Genomic DNA, 20,876 nt, shown 5'->3' on the forward strand with positions numbered 1-20,876 from the left:
CATATGACCTTCCTGAAAAACTTTTTTACAATAAATTGAGCTAATTAAGAGAGGAATCAAAATAAATTGCCTATGAATAGCAAAGCCATTATAAAAGGACAGAAAGTGAACCTTGAATTCATTTAAATATTGAACTAAGATTAATTAATGGAATTGTAATGGCCGAAAAGAAAGAAAATGATTTAAATTGGGATAATACTGAAATTATAAAATCAAGAACTGAAATTGGAAATACAAGAAAAAAGATAGAAAGATATGAAAAAATATTAAAGAACTTTAACTTTTATAAAAAGATGTCAACTGTTATTTCTACAATTAAACTATGAGATTAAAAAAATAATGACTGGCCCTGGCCGGTTGGCTCAGCGGTAGAGCGTCAGCCTGGCATGCAGGAGTCCCGGGTTCGATTCCTGTCCAGGGCACACAGGAGAGGCGCCCATTTGCTTCTCCACCCCTCCCCCTCTCCTTCCTCTCTGTCTCTCTCTTCCCCTCCCACAGTGAGGCTCCATCTGAGCAGAGATGGCCCGGGCGCTGGGGATGGCTCTGTGGCCTCTGCCTCAGGCACTAGAATGGCTCTGGATGCAACAGATTGACGCCCTAGAGGGGCAAAGCATCGCCCCCTGGTGGGCATGCTGGGTGGATCCTGGTCGGGCGCATGCGGGAGTCTGTCCGACTGCCTCCCAGTTTCCAGCTTCGGAAAAATACAAAAAAAAAAAAAAATTAAGAAAGTGAAAAGAGCTAAGAGCTGACCAGTGGTGGTGTAGTGGATAGATCATCACCTGAGATGCTGAGGTCCCAGGTTAGCCAGCTTGAGCACAGGTTCATCTAGTTTGAGTGTAGTTCACTAGCTTGAGCACAGAGTTGCCAACTTGAGTGTGGGATCATCAACATGATCCCATGGTCGCTGGCTAGAGCCCAAAAGTCACTGGCTTGAAGTCCAAGGTTGCTGGCTTGAGCCCAAAGGTCATTGTTTGGAAGCCCAAGGTCACTCACTTGAGCAAGGGATCACTAACTCGGCTGGATCCCCCAGTCAAGGCACATATGAGAAAGTAATCAATGAACAACTAAAGGTGCTGCAATGAAGAATTAGAGGGAGATGAAAGCAGAAAGAGAGAGAGACATTGATTTGTTATTCCACTTATTTATGCATTTACTGGTTGATGTTCTTGTATGTGCCCTGACTGAGGATCGAACCCATAACCTTGTCATATTGGGATGACACTCTCACCAACTGAGCTACCCAGCCAGGGCTCAATAGAATTTTTTTAAATATTCAATGATCTCTGAACTTTTTGTTGGCCTACTGCCCCCCTTTTCCAAGGGTGCCCCACTTTTACTGCCTTAAACGCCTCAGAACTTTGGTGTCATTGACTTTAAACACCATTTTGCCATCCACAATCCTGCAAGTAGTGTAATGGTCTTTTGGATGGATTGTATAGAGTTGTTGTCCAGAGCATCACTAAAATTGAAGCCTTCCCTTTCTTTCAGCAGACAGTAGTAGGTGGCAATCTCAGCTTCCAGCTCAACCTTGATGTTCATCAGGGTCTCCTACTACTGGGCCTGATGCTGCCCCTCTGTCTGGGTCTGACTCCAGGTGCAGCAGGATGCCATTGAGCTGTTTCACCTGCACAGCATATCATGTTTCCACCTTTCTCAGGCTGGTCTACAAATGCCTTCATATGGCTCACTGATTCCAGGTCAGTTTTCAAGGCCTGGACAATATGTCTCAGCTCCATGAGTGTCATCTCAGCAGCTCCTATCTCGGCAGTCTGCAAGATGACCACTGTGGTGCTGTCCTCAGTCTTCTGGGACCAATACTTATCTAAATCCTCTTGGTTCTTTCAAGCCAGCTTGTCATATCGGGCTTAGATGTCTGCCATGACCTTGCTGAGGTCCTGAGAATTAGGGGCATCAAGCTCCAGAGTTGACAGTCTGGTTTTGTGGACCATTTACTTCCTCCTCGTCGTTTTCCTTCATAATAGCAGCTCCTCCTTGAGAGACTCGATCTCTGTCACCAGCTGTAGCCAAGTGATATTAGTGTCATCAATGAGTTTTTGAAGCCAATGGATATCACTGTCCACAGACTAGCACATGGCCAGCTCTGTCTCATACTCGACTCTGAAGTCATCAGCAACATGAGGAGTACTGTCAACCATAATGAGGCAGGCACTGTCCACAGAACTTGCAAAAATCTTAGCTCTCAGGTCCTTGATGGTCTTGAAATAGTGCCCTCCAGTTTCTGAACTGGGGTTCTTTCTTCAGGTGTTCACTGGTTTTGCTCTCCAGTCTCTGAGTATCAGCCTGAAGGCTTCTTACCCTCTCCAGGAAGGAGGCTAGGCAGTCATTTAGGCATTGCATAGTCTTCTTCTCACTCTGGCTGCCCCCTATGCCTGCCAGACCCCTGGCTATCCCTGCAGTCAGGCCCCCGGGTCCCGCTGCCCCGCACACTGATGGAGTGGGACATGGAGATCCAGAAGCCCGAGCCTCCAGCACCTGCATAGACGCTGGCTGCACTGCTGGCTGGCTGGCCTGGTGGCTGGGTGACTGCACAGAGCCTAGGGTCTAGTAGTTTGTGGAGAATCTGGAGCAGGTGCTGAAGCTCACAGGAAGGAAGGCAAGAAACTAAGACTCAGGTTTAAGCAGCCTCAATAGATTTCTTTATATAAAAGTTAACAAACATATCAGTGAGTTAGAAAACACCTTTTAAAATATTTAAACAATTGAGAAACCTGGAAAAATATTGGCTTGGTGAGTTAGACTTAGATAAGGAGGTAGTTCAGAGCATGGACTCTGGATCATGGGGGAGATATAAACAATTTTGGCCATTAGTTTGGCCTTGTGACTAATGGATACCAAATAGACAAATATAGAGTTGAAGAAAACACAGAACATAACTAAGATAGGATTTCCAAATTCTTATCTATGTGCTAATCATTTCAAGAAAAATTTCAGAAACCCTTCACACAGAATCTTGAAACTGCCTAGTTACCACCTTCCATGGAGCAAGGGTATAGGAGAGCAGAAGGAGGAAGTTACCTTGACTCTGGGGCTCAGAGAAACAAGGGGAATTAGAATAAAGAAATGAAAAAAATATAAAAACAGGCTATAGAAGACTTAGGACTCTGGTACCATTAAAATGCTTCTTTTACTTATTCCATTACAATAGAATCATATTTCTCAGATGCAATATTATCCAGACTTTAAAATCAAACTGCCTAAATACAAATTTCCCCAGCTCTACCTTGTGCAAGCTACTTCAACATTCTGTACCTCAGTGTATTCATCTATGAAATTAGGAATCAGAATTGCTGAGATAATTACCTGAGTTGATATACAGAATGGGGCAAAAGTAGGTTTATAGTTGTTCGTATGGAAAATAATACAATAATTAATAAAATAATACAAAAATAAACTCTGTTTCACATACTCACAACTCTAAACTTACTTTTGTATGGATAGCTTAGGACAGTGCCTGGCCCATAGGTAAGTTTTAGATCCATTGTTAGTTGTGTAACCAGATATCATGGAATACAAGAAGATGGCTTTTCTTGATCTTACCCAAAGGTGTCAGTGGAAGCTTTTCACACTTTTACATCATGAGTACCACTATTTGAAAGAAATTATAAGATGTTTTTGATTATAAGATGTAACCTAATTTCAGAGGCATTAAAATATTTTTGTGTGCATCTTAGAACCGATGTTATTATGCTTTCATTTAATTTAATTTTAAGTTAATGGCTATGTGACATCCACCAAAAGACAATTGAAATTGGCAAAATAAATATGAATCAAATAATGAATAATGAAATGTCTTACTTCTATAAATTCCATTTTGTTCAGTCTTCCTTCCATTGAGTCAGTAATATTCAATTGCTTGCAACATTCTTCTAATTAGGGAATAAAGGTTATTTGCTAGTTAGCGTTGTTACAATACATTCATACATTATATTCATATTATAGTGCTTTAAAAAAGAAATAAAAGCATTTCTTAATTAATTCTATCAATATTAATACTAAAGTAAATGATATGTAGTTAGGTAACATTCCAATTATTATAAAATTATTATTTTTCCTGGCTTTTATCTAACCAAACAACCCAGACATTGAAAGAATTTGCGTACCTTTTTAATGACCAGGTTGAAAGAAAGCAGAAACAAATATGCACATCAATAGTATAAAAAACTACACACACATATCTTTTGTTGTTCTGTATATAAATGTGATCATATTGATCTGCCACTTGCTTTTTTTCACTTAACTACTCATCTTGTAGGTCTTTTCAAACAGAATCTGCAGCTCAGTGAGAAGGTTTGGGATGGGAGTATAGATGAGAGTCATTAGCTGAAGTCATGGGTCTGAATAAGAAAACCCAGGGAGTCTGAAGGTGTGTCAAGTGATAATCGAATCAAAGAGAAAACTCTGGAAAACAACATTTAAGGTGCAGAAAAAAGAAGAACCAAGAAATAAAAGTGCTAAAAGGTGATCAAAGATAGAAGAAAAGATCAAGAGAGAATGGTATCACAAAATCAAAGAAAAAACATTTCATGAATAACAGAGTGATAAATAATGGTGAATGTGGCAGTTAGTTTTAAAGATTTTTTTAAACTTCTATTTAATATGACAATTATGTGATCCTTATTAAGCTTCCCAAGACACAAAATCACAAATTGCATGAAAGCTCAAGATGAAAGAATTAATACACTGGCTACTTCTCCTACTTCTAACAGTAATTTCTCCTGCCAGTCATGGGCTGGTACATAAAAATATTCTTTAGTCACTCTTGATTAACTGCTTATTATGAGATTTCAGTTATTATCATAAAAGGACTGTATAAAATTTAGGAAAGCTTATGCATTAAATGCTGTTACCCCCATCCTAGACCTTACCCTAAACTCTGCAAGAGTATGCAAGCCAGACTGGTTTCTAATAACAGTTGTTACTGAGTATATGTGTCTGTCCCTGGCTGTTCTTTTATTTCCCCTTTATATTACATTTATGACAAATCTTTCTTTTAAAGTTCTATGTAATTAATATTTTCTAGGAATCTGATAGGATAATAAATGAGTATAACAGAATATTTGTAATAAAATGGGGCACTAGACTAAAAGAATTGAAAATCACTGATTGCTTCTCTGCTTTCCTACCAGCTCCATCTGGAAAGAGCAAAAAAGCTTAAGTACATCTCTAAGAGCTTTGAATAACAACTATCTCAATATTGACTCTTCATCTTAACTCAGCATCCCTCCTCTTCTCACAAAAAGAAAAAGAAACATAAATACTATGGTAATAGGCATGCTTACCAAGCTGGAAATCTGGATTTTGAAAAAATTCATGAAGAACATTCTGAATCTATAAGTCAAAGAGATGCTATATTACTTCTTACTTACCATACATTTAGTATTTTAGACTAAAGCCATCTATATTTTTCAGTTTAAGTCCTGAGTAATCTTCTTAACCCATGAACAGGAAGAGTAATAATTAACATTTAGTTTGTAGCATACTTCAAGGTGAGATGACATCAGAGTAATGGTCGTGTGAGAGATACTCCTGATCTCTCCCCTTGAAATGTCAACAAATTGAACAACTATAATTCAGCAGAGGAACCCCAGCTGGGCCTGCAGGCATGACTGAAAGATCCACTCACCAAATGGACTAAAGGTGGGATGGGGTGAAAAGGGGAGCAGAAGATAAAATGCATTTGTGGTGGGTTCTGGAGAGGAGAGAAACCCAGAGTAACTGGGTTTTTTTCTTTTTCTCTACCCAACTATGGGGAGGAGGGAAGCTCAGACTGTCTGTTTTGTCTGAGGGATACAGAACAGGAAACCCAAAATGACTGGGTCTCCTTCTGCCAGGAGGAGCAATGAGATAGGACAGAAGGGGACATAAACCAAAGCAGCCAGACTGCAGGAACACAGCCAGTGTTCCCATGGTATGCCTGCAGCCCACACCCAGCAGAGACAGAGAAAACTAAAGTGTGGCCCCCAGCTTCCCAGATCCTGTGTCCCTCAACTCATGGTATGGAGAGTGACAGAGACAAACCCCACAGCTAGCTCTCTAGAGCCACTCTCTCCCCTAAAGAACAGAGGTGTTCCATATCTGGTCCCTGGGTCTGTTGAGACTTGGGGAGGAATGCCTGGAGGCCTGAGATCGCCATTGCTAGAGCTAGAAAGCCAGAAAGCTGAAGCTGTAAAGCCCTCACAACACGCCCCACCCACAAATGCAACCGTTGCCCCACTTACATCATTGTGAAAGCATCATTTCAGCGGAGGACAGCCCAGGAACTTCACAGAGCTAAAATTTGTAATAAAGCAACACCTGGCCCTGGCCCGTTGGCTCAGAGGTAGAGCATCGGCCTGATGTGTGGAAGTCCCAGGTTCGATTCTGAATCAGGGAACACAGGAGAAGTGCCCATCTGCTTCTCCACCCTTTCCCCTCTCCTTCCTCTCTATCTCTCTCTCTTTTCCCTCCCGCAGCCAAGGCTCCATTGGAGCAAAGTTGGCCCAGGTACTGAGGATGGCTCCATGGCCTCTAGACTTTAGAATGGCTCCAGTTACAACAGAGCAACACCCCAGATGGGCAGAGCATCACCCCATAGTGGACATGCCGGGTGGATCCTGGTCGGGTACATGCAGGGTACCCGCCTCTCTGCCTCCACGCTTCTCAATTCAGAAAAATAAAAACTAAAAAAATAATAAAACTAAAGCAACACCTACTGGAAGAAACCTCTCAAAACCAAAATTTATTTTTCCTTTTTTTTTTATTTCTTCTTATTCTTTTTTCTCTTTTGAATTTCATTTTCTTTAATCTTTATGTTTTTGTTCTTATTTTTTAGTGGGTGTTTTGTTTTTGATCTGTTTGTTTTTGATAATTTCTTCTGTGGTTTTTCTTTTTGTCATAATTTTTTTTTCTGAAGCTGGAAATGGGGAGGCAGTCAGACAGACTCCCGCATGCGCCCGACCAGGATCCACCCGGCATGCCCACCAGGGGGCAATGCTCTGCCCATCCGGGGCATTGCTTCTGTTGCGACCAGAGCCACTCTAGCGCCTGAGGCAGAGTCCACAGAGCCATCCTCAGTGCCCGGGCCATCCTTGCTCCAATGGAGCCTTGGCTGCAGGAGGGGAAGAGAGAGACAGAGAGAAAGGAGAGGGGGAGGGGTGGAGAAGCAGATGGGTGCTTCTCCTGTGTGCCCTGGCCGGGAATCAAACCCAGGACTTCTGCACGCCAGGCCGACGCTCTACCACTGAGCCAACCGGCCAGGGCCTTTGTCATAATTTTTAAATTTTTTATATATTTTATTGTATTTTTTATTTTTTAGTTGTCTTTTTTTGTTACAGAAACAGAGAGAGAGAGACAGAGACAGACAGACAGGATGGAGAGAGATGAGAAGCATCAATTCTTCTTTGTGACTCCTTAGTTCATTGATTGCTTTCTCATATGTGCCTTGACGGGGAGGGGGGCACAGCAGAGTGAATGACCTCTTGCTCAAGCCAGCAAACTTTGGGCTCAAGCCAGTTATCATGGGGTCATGTCTATGATCCCATGCTCAAACCAGCAACCCTGCACTCAAGCTGGTGAGCCTGTGCTGAAGCTGATGACCTCAGAGTTTTGAACTTGAATCTTCTATGTCCCAGGCCAATGCTCTAACCATTGCACAACCACTTGGTCAGACTTTAGCTGCCTTTTTGTTAGAGTTCTTAACAATACCATTCTCAAATACCATCAAGGAAAAAGAAATAGAATACCATGGCTATGCAAGACAGAGACATAATTCAGAAATAAAACGAAAAATCTCCAGAAAAAAATCTCAATCAACTCAGAACCATGGAGTTGAATGATAAAGAATTCAAAATTGAAGTTCTGAAAATACTCAATGAGATGCAAGAGAATATCAATAGGCAGCTTAATGAGCTCAGAAAACAAATTAATGAACAAAACAAATACCCCACCAAGGAGAAGGAAACTTTAAAAACAGAGATGAAGAACTCAATACATGAATTGAAAACTGAAGTAGCAAATTTAGCTAATAGAACAAGGCAGATAGAGGAAAGAATCAATGACATCGAAGACAGGCAACTAGAGATGCTACACAGAGAGAGGTGAGAGATTCATGAATTAAAAAAACTGAGAGAGCTCTACAAGAATTGTCTAACTCCATCAGAAAAAGCAATATAAGAATAATGGGTATATCAGAAGAAGAAGAAATGGAGAAGAGAATGGAGAGCCTATTCAAGCAAATAATTGATGAGAGCTTGTCAAGCCTCTGGAAAGAGCTAGAGCCTCAAATCCAAAAAACAAACAAAATGCCAAGTTACCTCAACCCAAACAGACCTACTCCAAGGCACATCATAATAAAATTGTCAAAAATCAATGAGAAAGAAAGAATCTTCAAGGCAGCTAGGGAAAAGAAGAGCATAACATACAAAAGAAAGCCCATTAGGTTATCATCAGACTTCTCAGCAGAAACTCTACAAGCCAGAAGAGAGTAGACACAAACATTCAAAGTACTGAAAGGGAGGGATTACCAGTCAAGAATACTATATCCATCAAAGTTATCCTTCAAATATGAAGGAGAACTAAAAACTTTTACAGACATACTGAAGCTGAAGGGATTTATCACCAGAAAACCCCCACTGCAGGAAATACTCAAGGGGGTTATTCGACCAGAAACAAAGAACAAAACAAATCAAAACTACAAGTAAAAACTCCAACAAGGTCACAATAAAAACAAGATAATCTGTGAAAACAATAACATAAAAGGGGAGAGGATAAAGATCTGCAGTAGCAAAGGAGGATGGAGTGCAGAAGCACTCATAAGACAAAAGACTCTTGTACATATGAACATTTTTCTCTTAATAACCTAATGGTAACCACCCACGAAAAAGCCACTACTGAAATACACAGCTTAAAAAAAAAAGAAAAAAAGAAACAGGGGAAAGAAGTATGGAATACCACCAAACAAAAACAACTGATAGAAATACAAAAGAGAAGAACCAAACAAGACACAGAACTACCAGAAAACAAAACATAAAGTGGCTATAGGAAATCCTCAAGTGTCAATAATTACCCTAAATGTAAATGGACTGAACTCACCAATAAAGAAGCACAGAGTAACAAAATGGATCAAAAAGCAAAACCCAACCATATGCTGCCATCAAGAGACACATCTAAGCTGCAAGGACAAAAGTAGATTCAAAGTGAAAGGTTGGAAAACAATTCTCCAAGCAAATAATATCCAAAGAAAAGCAGGTGTAGCCATACTCATATCTGACAACCCTGACTTCAAGAAAACAATGGTAACCAGAGACAAAGATGAACATTTTATAATGATAAAAGTCACATTGAATCAAGAGGACATAACACTTCTTAATATATATGCACTGAACAAGGGAGCACCAAAATATATAAGACATCTACTAACTGATTTAAAAATAGAAGCAGACAAAAACACAATCATACTTGGAGATTTCAGTATACTGTTGATGGCTTTAGATAGATCATACAAACAGAAAATCAATAAAGAAATGTTGGCCTTAAACGAAGCATTGGACCAAATGGACATAATAGATATTTACAAGACATTTCATCCCAAAACATCATATTATGCATTCTTCTCCAGTGTGCATGGAACATTCTCAAGTCTAGAGCAAATGATGGACCACACAACTAAAATTAACAAATTCAGGTCAATTAAAAATATACCAAGCATATTTTCTCACCATAGTCTTTGATATTAGAATTCAAGTGTAAAAAGGAAGTGAAGAAACCCACAAAAATGTGGACATTAACAACATACTTCTAAAAAATGACTAAGTCAAAGAAGAAATAAAAGCAGAGCTCAAATGATATATACAGACAAATGAAAAGGACAACACAACATATCAAAATTTCTGGAATGCAGTGAAAGCAGTAATAAGAAGGAAGTTTTATAACATTTCAGGCTTATATCAAGAAACAAGAGAGATCCCAAGTAAACAATTTAATATCATGTCCTAAGAAACTAGGAAAAGAAGAAAAAAGGCAACCCAAAGTCAGCAGAAGAAAGGAAATAGTAAAAATTAGAGCAGAACTAAATGAAATAGAGAACAAAAAAACTATAGAAAAATTATTAAAATGAAGAGCTGGTTCTTTGTAAAGATCAATAAAATTGATAAACCACTGGCTAGACTCACTAAAGAAAAAAGAGGAAGGACTCATAAACAAAATCTGAAATGAAAGAAGGAAATTACCACAGACATCATAGATATACAAAGGATCATAGTAGAATATTATGATAGATTATATGCCACCAAATTCAACAAGCTAGAGAAAATGGATAAGTTCTTAGAACTATATTATATAATCTTCCTAGACTGAATCCTAAAGAAGTGGAAAACCTATATAGACCTATAATCAGGGAGGAAATAGAAACAACTATCAAAAACCTCCCAAAAAACAAAAGTCCAGGACCAGATGGATACACTAGTGAGTTCTACCAAACATTCAATATTTGGTAACTATCCTTCTCAAAGTCTTCCAAAAAATAGAAGAAGAAGCAATACTCTCTAACACATTTTATGAGGCCAACATAACCCTCATACCAAAACCTGGCCAGGACAACACAAAAAAGAAAACTACAGACCAATGTCTCTAATTAATACAGATGCAAACATCCTAAACAAAATACTAGCAAATTGAATACGACAACATATTAAAAAAATAATATACCACGATCAAGTGGGATTCATTCCAGCACAAGGATGGTTCAACATATGGAAATCAATCAATGTAATACACCACATCAACAAAAGAACAAAAATTATATGATCCTATCAATAGATGCAGAAAAGACATTCAATAAGATACAACATTCCTTTATGTTTAAAACACTCAATAAAATCGGTATAGAAGGAAAATACCTCGACATAAGAAAGGCAATATATGACAAACCATCAACTAATATCATACTAAATGGTGAAAAAATGAAAGTTTTTCCTCTAAAATCAGGAACAACACAAGGCTTCCCATTCTCACCACTCTTTTTTTTTTAATTTTTTTAAAATTCATTTTAGAGAGGAGAGAGAAAGGGAGAGAGAGACAGAGACAGAGAGAGAAGGTGGGGAGGAGCTGGAAGCATCAACTCCCATATGTGCCTTGACCAGGCAAGCCCAGGGTTTCGAACTGGTGACCTCAGCATTTCCAGGTCGACGCTTTATCCACTGCGCCACCACAGGTCAGGCTCACCACTCTTATTCAACATAATTCTGGAAGTTTTAGCCAGAGTGACCAGGCAAGAGAAAGAAATAAAAGGCATCCAGATCAGGAAAGAAGAAGTAAAGGTATCACTTTTTGCAGATGACATGATCCTGTATGTACAAAACCCCAAAGACTCCACCAAAAAACTATTAGAAACAGTAAACCCAATACAGTAAAGTTGCAGGCTACAAAATCAATATACAAAAATCGCTGCTTTTCTTTTCTTTTTATTAAATGAGAGATGGGAGGCAGAGACAGATCCTGGCATGCACCCCAGTTGGGATCCACCTGGCAAGCCCCCTACCAGGAGATGCTCTGCACATCTGGGGCTGCTGCTCTGTTGCTCAGCAATGGAGCCATTTTAGCATCTGAGGCGAGGCCACAGAGCCATCCTCAGCACCAGAGCCAACTTACTCAAACCTTTAGAGCCATGGCTGTGGGATGCGAAGAGAGAAAGAGAGGAATGTGGAGAGAGAGAAAAAGAGAAGGGGGAGGGCTGGAGAAGCACTGGTCACTTCTCCTGTGTTCTCTGACCAGGAATCAAACTCAGGACTTGCACACACTGGGCCAATGCTCTACTGCTACACCAGCTGCCTAGGGCCGCTATTGCTTTTCTATATGCCAATAATGAAACTTCGGAAAATGAACTTAAAAAAACAATTCCTTTTACAATTGCAACAACAACAACAAAAAAAAAAACACACACAAAAATGCCTGACCAGGCAGTGGCACAGTGGATGGAGCATCGGACTGGGATGTGGAAGGACCCAGGTTCTAGAACCTGAGGTCTCCAGCTTGAGCGTGGGCTCATCTGGCTTGAGCAAAAAGCTTGCCAGCTTGTGTTCAGGATTGCTGGCTTGAGCAAGAGGTTACTCGGTCTGCTGTAGCCTCCCAGTCAAGGCACATATGAGAAAGCAATCAATGAACAACTAAGGTGTCACAATGAGAAACTGATGATTGATGCCTCTCATCTCTCTCCATTCCTGTCTGTCTGTCCCTATCTATCCCTCTCTTTGACTCTCTCTCTGTTAGAGTAAAAATAAATTAATTAATTTAAAATTTTCCAACTAACATTAAAAAAAAAACCACACAAAATACCTAGGGATAAACTTAACAAAGGATACGAAGGACTTATATACTGAAAATTACAAAACATTATTGAAAGAAATTGAAAAAGACACAATGAAATGGAAAAATATTTCATGTTCATGAGTTGGAAGAATGAACATAGTTAAAATGGCCATTTTACCCAAAGCAATATACAAATTTAATGCAATCCCCATCAAAATTCCACTGTCATCTTTTAAAGAAATAGAACAAAAATTACCATGTTTGTATGGAACCATAAAAAACTCCAAATAGCCAAAGCAATCAGAAGAAAAAGAATGAAGCTGGAGGATCACACTACCTGACTCCAAATTATACTATAGAACCACGATAATCAAAACAGCATAATATTGGCATAAAAACAGACATACAGACCAATGGAACAAAATCAAGAGCCCAGAAATAAAATTAATATATATGGACAATCATCTTTGACAAAGGAGCCAAAAATAAAAAAATAAAACAAAAAACACAATGGAGAAAAGAAAGCCTCTTCAATAATGGTGCTGGAAAAATTGGAAAGCCACATGCAAAAAAATGAAAATTGACTACAGTTTGTTCCCCTACACAAAAATTAATTCAAAATGGATCAAAGACCTACATATAAGATCTGAAACAATAAATTACATAGAAGAAAATATAGGTACTAAACTCATGGACCTTGGCTATAGAGAACATTTATGAATTTGACTCCAAAGACAATGGAAGTAAAAGACAAAAATAAATGAATGGGACTATATCAAACTAAAAAGCTTCTGCACAGCAAAAGAAACTGACAACAAAACAAATAGCAGCCAACTAAATGGGAGGTGTTTGCAAACAACAGCTTCAATAAGGGGTTAATTTCCAAAATATATAAAAGAAACTTACAAAGCTCAGCAACAAATAAGCAAACAATCCAATTAAAAAATGGGTAGAGGACCCGATCAGACACTTCTAAGAGGACACACAAATGGCCATCTTCACTAGCTATTCGAGAAATGCAAATCAAAATTACAATGAGATACCACCTCACACCTATTAAATTGGCTATTATCAACAAGACAAGTAATAACAAGTGTTGGAGAGGCTGTGGAGAAAAAGGAACCCTCATTCACTGCTGGTGGGAATACAAATTAGTACAACCATTATAGAAGAAAGTATGGTGGTTCCTCAAAAAATTAAAAATAGAATTACCATATGACCCAGCAATCCCTCTACTGGGCATATACCCCAGAACACGAAAACATTGGTACATAAAGACACATGCACCCCTATGTTTGTTGCAGCATTATTCATGGTGACCAGGACATGGAAACAACCAAAGTGTCCCTTGATAGAGGATTGGATAAAGAAGATGTACATATATACAATGGAATACTACTCAGCTTTAAGAAATGATGACATAGAGACATTTATGACAACATGGATGGGCCTTGAGAATGTTACACTGGGTGAAATAAGAAAATTTAAAAAAGCTAAGAACTGTATGATTTCACACATAGGTGGGATATAAAACTCGGGAACATAGATAAAAGTGAAGTGGTTACCAGGGGGAGGGGGACATGGGGATGTGGAGGAGGAAGGGAGGGAAGGGTGTAAAAAGGGACAAATATAAGGTGTCAGAAAATGATTTGACTTTGGGTGATGGGTATACAACATAATCAACAGTTCAAATGCTATAGAAATGTTTGCCTAAAACCTATGTACTTTTATTGATCAATGTCACCTTGTTAAAGTTAATTTTCTAAATAAAGTTTTTTAAAAATAATACTTCAGGTATATAAAATGATTTCACATACATGTCCTCAATCATTCCCAACCTTTTTATGTAAAAACTAGGATGCCGCCTGACCTGTGGTGGTGCAGTGAATAAAGCGTCGACCTGGAAATGCTGAGGTTGCCAGTTCAAAACCCTGGGCTTGCCTGGTCAAGGCACATATGGGAGTTGATGCTTCCCAGCTCCTCCCCTCCTTCTCTCTCTCTGTCTCTCCTCTCTCTCTCTCTCTCTCTCTCTGTCTCTCCTTCTCCTCTCTAAAATGAATAAATAAATTAATTAATTAATTAAAAAAAAAACAACTAGGATGCCACTGTGTACCACAGTTTATCCGTTCACTTACAGAAGACATCTTGGTTGCTTCCAAATTTTGGCAAGTATTAAAAAAGCTGCTGTAAGCATCTATGTGCATGTTTTTGTGTGAACATAAGTTATTATTATTAATTTTTTTATTGAGAGAGAAAGGATGGAGGAGGAAGAGGGAAGGGAGTGAGAAAGAGAAGCATCAATTCATTGTTCCACTTAGTTGTTCTATTTAGCTATGCACTCATCGGGTGCTATTCATATGTTCCCTAACCAGAGATCGAACCTATGACCTTGACACACCAGGATGACACTGTATCAACTGAGCTACCTGGCCAGGACCTAAACATAAGTTTTTAACTCTTTTGTGTAAATACCTAGAAACATGGCTGGATCATATGGTAAAAGTATGTTTAGTTTTATAAGAACCTGCCAAACTATCATCCAAAGTGGCTGTACCATTTTGCATTCCCATAAACAATGAATGAAAGTATATCTTTGTCAGCATTTAGAGGTGTTAGTGTTCTATTTGGGCATTGTGATAGGTGAATAGTGGTATTCTGTTGTTTGAATTTGCATTTCCCTGATACTATATGTGAAGCATCTTTTAATATGTTTATTTGCCTCTGGATATCTTTGGAAAGTGTCTGTTTAGGTCTTTTACCCATTTTTCAATTTGTTGTTTGCTTTTTTATTGTTGAGTTTTAAGAGTTATTTGTATATTTTGGATAATAGTCCTTTATCAGATATGTGTTTTGCAAATATTTTCTCCCAGTCTGTGGCTTATCTTTCTTGATCTATTTTTAATAATTCTCTTGGACGGGGGTTGGACACTGAGTGGAAAAGGGGACAGGATTAAGAAAAAACTCAGACACAATGACAACAGTATGGTGATTACCAGATGGAAAGACGGGTGGCAGGAGGTAAAAGTGGGTAAGGGGAGGATAAATGGTGATGGGAGGAGAGTTGACTTGGGGTGGTGAAGACACAATACAATATACAGATGATATATGATAGAATTGTACGTCTGAAACCTATATAATTGTTTTACTGATGAGAGAAAGATAGGAAGGGAGAGAGAGAGGGAAGAGAAAGATGAGAAACCTTAACACATAGTTGCTTCACTCCTGCCATTCATTAATTGTTTCTCATACATGCCTTAACAGGAGCTGGGGGTGTGTGTGTTCAAGCCTAGCCAGTGACCCTCTGCTCAAGCCAGCGACCCTTGGGCTTCAAGTCCCTGACCCATGTTCAAGCTGGCAAGCCAACACCCAACCCAGTGACCTTGGGGATTTGAACTGGGGACCTCAGCATACCAGATCAGAGCCCTATCCACTGTGCCACCACCAGTCAGGCCGATGCCTATATAATTTTATTAACTAATGTCACCCCAATAAATTCAATAAATAATAATTCACTTTGAACCAAAAATATGCTTGTCATTTTATCTGAGCAGTACATATTCTCATATCTATTCAATATATATACCTAAGAGAAAACATTTAAATCTTAAAGATATCTTCTGGACTAAGATAGTCTCTTAGGGCTGGTTGGCTCAGTGGATAGATTGTTGGCCCAGTGTATAGATATCTGAGTTCAATTCCCAGTCAGGGCACACAGGAGAAGCAACCATCTGCTTCTCCACTCCTCTCCCTTCTCTCTCTCACTTCCCCTCCTGTAGCCATGACTCAAATGGTTCCAGCACATTGGCACAGGGTGCTGAGGATGGCTCCCTGGAACCTCTGCCTCAGGTGCTAAAAATAGCTCAGTTGCAAGCATGACCCCAAATGGGCAGTACATCAGCCCCAGAGGAGAGTTGCCAGGTGGATCCCGGTCAGGGCGCATGTAGGAGTCTGTCTATCTCCTCTCCTCTTACTTAGAAAAAAAAAAAAAGATAGTTTCTTAGCCCACAGAAGTAGTCATATGCATACAAAAAACAAACAAATGAAAGCTATGACTGTCTGTAATGAAGAGTTTAGGAACCTCAGCCAGAGTCAATATATTTTAGAACTATAGCTAGAATTTTTAAAAATACTCAAGAGAAAATTAGCCCTGGTTGGAATGCTCATTTGGTTAGAGCATCATGCCAAAGCACAGAGGTTGCTGTTTTGATCACAGGTAAGAGCACATACAGGAACAGATCTATGTTCCTGTCTCTTTTTCTCTCTTTCCCTCTCTCTCTCTGTCTTCCTCTCTCTCTAAAATTAACAAACAAACGAGAGAGAAAATTAAAGAAATCAACTCTCATGGACTAGATATGTCAAGAATTGAGTACTGTCTGACGTGGTGTAGTGGATACACTGAGGTCACTTGCCTGGTCAAGGCACATACAAGATATGAGTTGATACTTCCTGCTGCTCCCCCCTTCTTTTTCTCTCTTCTCTCTCTAAAATCAATAATTAGAATCTTAAAAAAAAAAAAAGGCCCTGGCTAGTGGCATAGTGGATAGAGCATTGGCCCAGAGTATGAACATCCTGGGTTCAAGTCCCAGTCAGGGCACCCAGGAAAAATAATCATCTGCTTCTTTTCCCCTCCCTATTCACCTTTACTCCTTCTTCCACTCCACAGCCAGTGGCTTGATTGGTTCAAGCATGGCCCAGGGCACTGAGATAGCTCTGTTGGTCTGAGCGTGTCAGCCTCAGGTGCTAAAAATAGCTTAGTACTCAAGCATCATCCCCAGATTATGTTGCTGGGTGGATCCCAGTCAGGGTGTATGTGGGAGTCTGTTTCACTATCTCCCCTCCTCTCACCTAAAATAAATAAATAAATAAGCAAATAGATAAATAAATAATAAAAAGAATTTAGTTACCTCAGCAGGACTGAAAATTTAGAGGGAGGTTTTTAGTATTCTATTCAGTATTCTAACAATCACCCTCTCATCTTCCACCCCACCTACCCCTCACAGACAACCTCTTTCTTACCACTACCAAAGGAATTGTTCCGTTGGGGTCTAGGATCCATTCATTGAACTGCTCCTGCAGAGCCTGTTTTCGTGTGTTGGCCACCTTGACTTTGACTTCATTTATGCTTTCTCTTTGTTTTTGTTTCTCTTTAACCTTCTCTTTCATCTTGGATATTCTGAAGGACGTAGAAATAGAAGACTTGTTGAGTTAAGACCATTGGATTGGATTCAGATTGTTCAAATGTCAGAATACAAGAGTCCAGAGCCTTGTAAAAATTTTGTGCCTGTCTTTTCTCCATGAAATTGTTCTTGATTCAAGCCTAACAGCACATTAATCATAGGCTGCCTTCTACTATTATTTGACTTTTTTTTATAGAGGTAGGCCTTATTTTACCAACTAAATACTATATTTAAGAAGTACTAAGAATAGCTCTAGAAGTTGCCACATGTACACTAAAAGCAAGGTTAAATGTACTAAGGCCTAAGGTGGTGGGTCTCTCTCTTCCCTGGATGCAGAAGTTATGTGGAAGGGCTCTGATTCAAGGTGTAAGTGGGAGCTTGAAAGATGCATTATAATGAGCATCTCAAGTAATTCTGATGCCTTGGACCAAACCTTTGATTTCTATCTAGGAATATATATTTCCTTTACCAGCCAGGGTTAAATATTTTGACAGCCTCTGAACATAATAATTACCCTTGTCCTCAGACAGTGCTATATTATCTGGCTAAAAAGTGAGAAAAGAATTATGATTTTAATTGTCCCTGTGTTCATTATCTTTATTAGGACTTTAAAACCCCCAAACTGGTTTGATTGAAACACCAAAATGGCTCAGAATAATATATGTAGCTGCTGGTTTGAAATATAATTTTTCAATAATGTTTGAAGGAGGTCTTCATCTTTCAAAGAAGAAAGACTAAGGTAATCTGACAAATACTGAAAAGCAGAGGAATTTTCAGTAAGAACTTACAATTTGTATATCCCTAATTTTAAAAAAAATCTAAAATCTAGGTCATTACTTAATGCTCATATAAGGTCTTCAGAATTCTCTAGGAAAATAAGCCTTCAAAAATAAACTGAAGTTTGAAACCCAAACAGGCAAGTGGTTTAATAATGTAGAAGGGCCTGTTTCTGAACTGCTGGAGAATTAATTAGTATTTTAAAGGAAATGCTAAGTTCCTCTTATACAACTGCTAAGCAGCCAAACCTCTACTATTTATCTCAGAGCCCCCAGTCTCTTCCTTAGCTGACTCTCCTTCTGCTCTTCCACTATTCTTTCTCCTTCTGCTATTTTGTCTATTTCCCTTTCTGTCTTTCTCTCTACTTCTCACTCTTTCCCCTTTCTCCCCGTCTCTATAAAGCATTATCCTAAATTCCTGTCTTCATTCCTACATGACTCTCTATTCTGTGTCTGTTTTTCTTCTAGCTTTTTTCTCATTTTCACTCACTAAGTCAGTCATTTATTCAGTCATTACACAAACATTTATTGAGCACCTACTATGGATTCTGCTATTATACAGCTTAGAGTCCAATGCAGATCAGTTAAGTAAGCAAAATTGTGTAATAAGTACTGGTATTTTCAGATTCTTATGCCTATTGATCACTGCAACACAATAATGAATTAACAAAATTGGGTTTCTGTCATATTTCTATCTGCCAGAAATATTTTTATCTCTTTCTTTGCTTTACTAGATCCTCCATATCTTTTAGGCCTCAGCTCAGACATCATTTCCTCCCACTTATTTAATAACCACATTTAGAAACAAAATCTAGTTTTGTGTTTCAGGGCCATTGTACATGAGACTCAAAATATAATCTAAATGGATTTTAAATTGATTATGTAACATTCAGTGAATGAATAGAAGTTCTCTTCTGTAGTCTGCATTATCTTAAGATGATATACACATCAACCAACAGAACTCCATAGCATCTAAAACTCTTAATTTGGGGCAGTGTAGAATAGACCTACCTGTAAACAGTATAAATGTAATTATAAATCCACATTTAAGAATACTAGAAAGAAGAAAAGAAACTACAGTGTGTTAAAATGCAAAAATGGTCACATTTTTCTCATTGCTATATGCATATCTGTATGCAATGTAACTTTGCAGCTCCTCCCACTAAGAGATGGAGCCTATTTCTGTAGTCTTGTGTCTGGCTGTGGCCATGTGATTTGCTTTGGCAAAGGACCATTAGCAAACATGGTGCAAGAAAAAAGTTGAAAAATGCTATCAATTATATCACAATAAAATTGAAAAAGAGAAGAAGAAAAGTGTTTGACTTTGGGGCTTGTCCTCTTATTGAACTTAGGATTCCTTCCACCACCACCTTGGAAATGAACCTAGCTAGACTAGTCCTCTGGATGATGATCCAGTTACCTTCATTGCTTTTGCAAACAGTCAGTCAACTAACAGACAAGTGATTAAGGTTATCAACTGACATCTTACTGCAATGCATGAGTAAGTCCAACTGATACCATGTGGAGCAGAAAAAAGCCATGAGCCCAGAATAAAGTTACCAACCTACAAAATGATGAACAAATAAATCATTGTTTTAAGTCACTAAGTTTTGAGCTACTTTGTTATTCAGCAAAAGCTATCTAATAAAAATCCCCCATCCTAAATTATATCAAAACTGAGTATTGTATTTCATTAAAACTGGTTCTAACCTGCTTAAGTGGATAACTGATCACGAACTTTGAGTGACCCCTGTACACTAGACCATTACTAGACCTAACTGAATGCTTTTTTTTTTTAATTAAAAAAAATTTAAATTTTTTTTTGTATTTTTCTGAAGTTGGAAACAGGGAGGTAGTCAGACAGACTCCCGTATGTGCCTGACCAGGATCCACCGGCATGCCCACCAGGGGGCGATGCTCTGCCCATCTTGGGGCGTAGCTCTGCCGCAATCAGAGCCATTCTAGCGCCTGAGGCAGAGGCCACAGAGCCATCCTCAGCGCCGGGCCAACTTTGCTCCAATGGAGCCTTGGCTGCGGGAGGGGAAGAGAGAGACAGAAAGGAAGGAGAGGGGGAGGGGTATAGAAGCAGATGGGTGCTTCTCCTGTGTGCCCTGGCCGGGAGTCGAACCTGGGACTCCCGCACGCCAGGCCAACGCTCTACCACTGAGCCAACCAGCCAGGGCCAAAAAAAATTTTTTTTTTTTTTTTCATTTTTCTGAAGCTGGAAACGGGGAGAGACAGTCAGACAGACTCCCGCATGCGCCCGACCGGGATCCACCCGGCACGCCCACCAGGGGCGACACTCTGCCCACCAGGGGGTGATGCTCTGCCCATCCTGGGCGTCGCCATATTGCGACCAGAGCCACTCTAGCGCCTGAGGCAGAGGCCACAGAGCCATCCCCAGCGCCCAGGCCATCTCTGCTCCAATGGAGCCTTGGCTGCGGGAGGGGAAGAGAGAGACAGAGAGGAAAGCGCGGCGGAGGGGTGGAGAAGCAAATGGGCGCTTCTCCTGTGTGCCCTGGCCGGGAATCGAACCCGGGTCCTCCGCACGCTAGGCCGACGCTCTACCGCTGAGCCAACCGGCCAGGGCCCAAAAAAAATTTTTTTAAGTGAGAAATAC

The 20,876-nt window shown here is 39.6% G+C and overlaps 1 protein-coding gene and 1 pseudogene across 1 annotated transcript in view; both read right to left on the reverse strand.

Annotated features, from left to right (window-relative positions):
* Nucleotides 1-20,876, reverse strand: part of EFCAB5 (EF-hand calcium binding domain 5) — a 129,798-nt gene that overhangs the window by 58,680 nt on the left and 50,242 nt on the right. The window contains exons 6-8 of the mRNA XM_066258326.1: nucleotides 17,320-17,476; nucleotides 5,280-5,349; nucleotides 3,817-3,884 (exon numbers count right to left, since the gene is read on the reverse strand). Of these exons, the coding sequence (XP_066114423.1) occupies nucleotides 3,817-3,884; nucleotides 5,280-5,349; nucleotides 17,320-17,476 (295 nt within the window). The remainder of the gene's footprint in view (nucleotides 1-3,816; nucleotides 3,885-5,279; nucleotides 5,350-17,319; nucleotides 17,477-20,876) is intronic.
* On the reverse strand, nucleotides 1,334-3,598 carry LOC136324873 (keratin, type I cytoskeletal 18 pseudogene; annotated as a pseudogene).

Source organism: Saccopteryx bilineata, chromosome 2 (genome assembly GCF_036850765.1).
Source record: "Saccopteryx bilineata isolate mSacBil1 chromosome 2, mSacBil1_pri_phased_curated, whole genome shotgun sequence".
NCBI lineage: Eukaryota > Metazoa > Chordata > Mammalia > Chiroptera > Emballonuridae > Saccopteryx > Saccopteryx bilineata.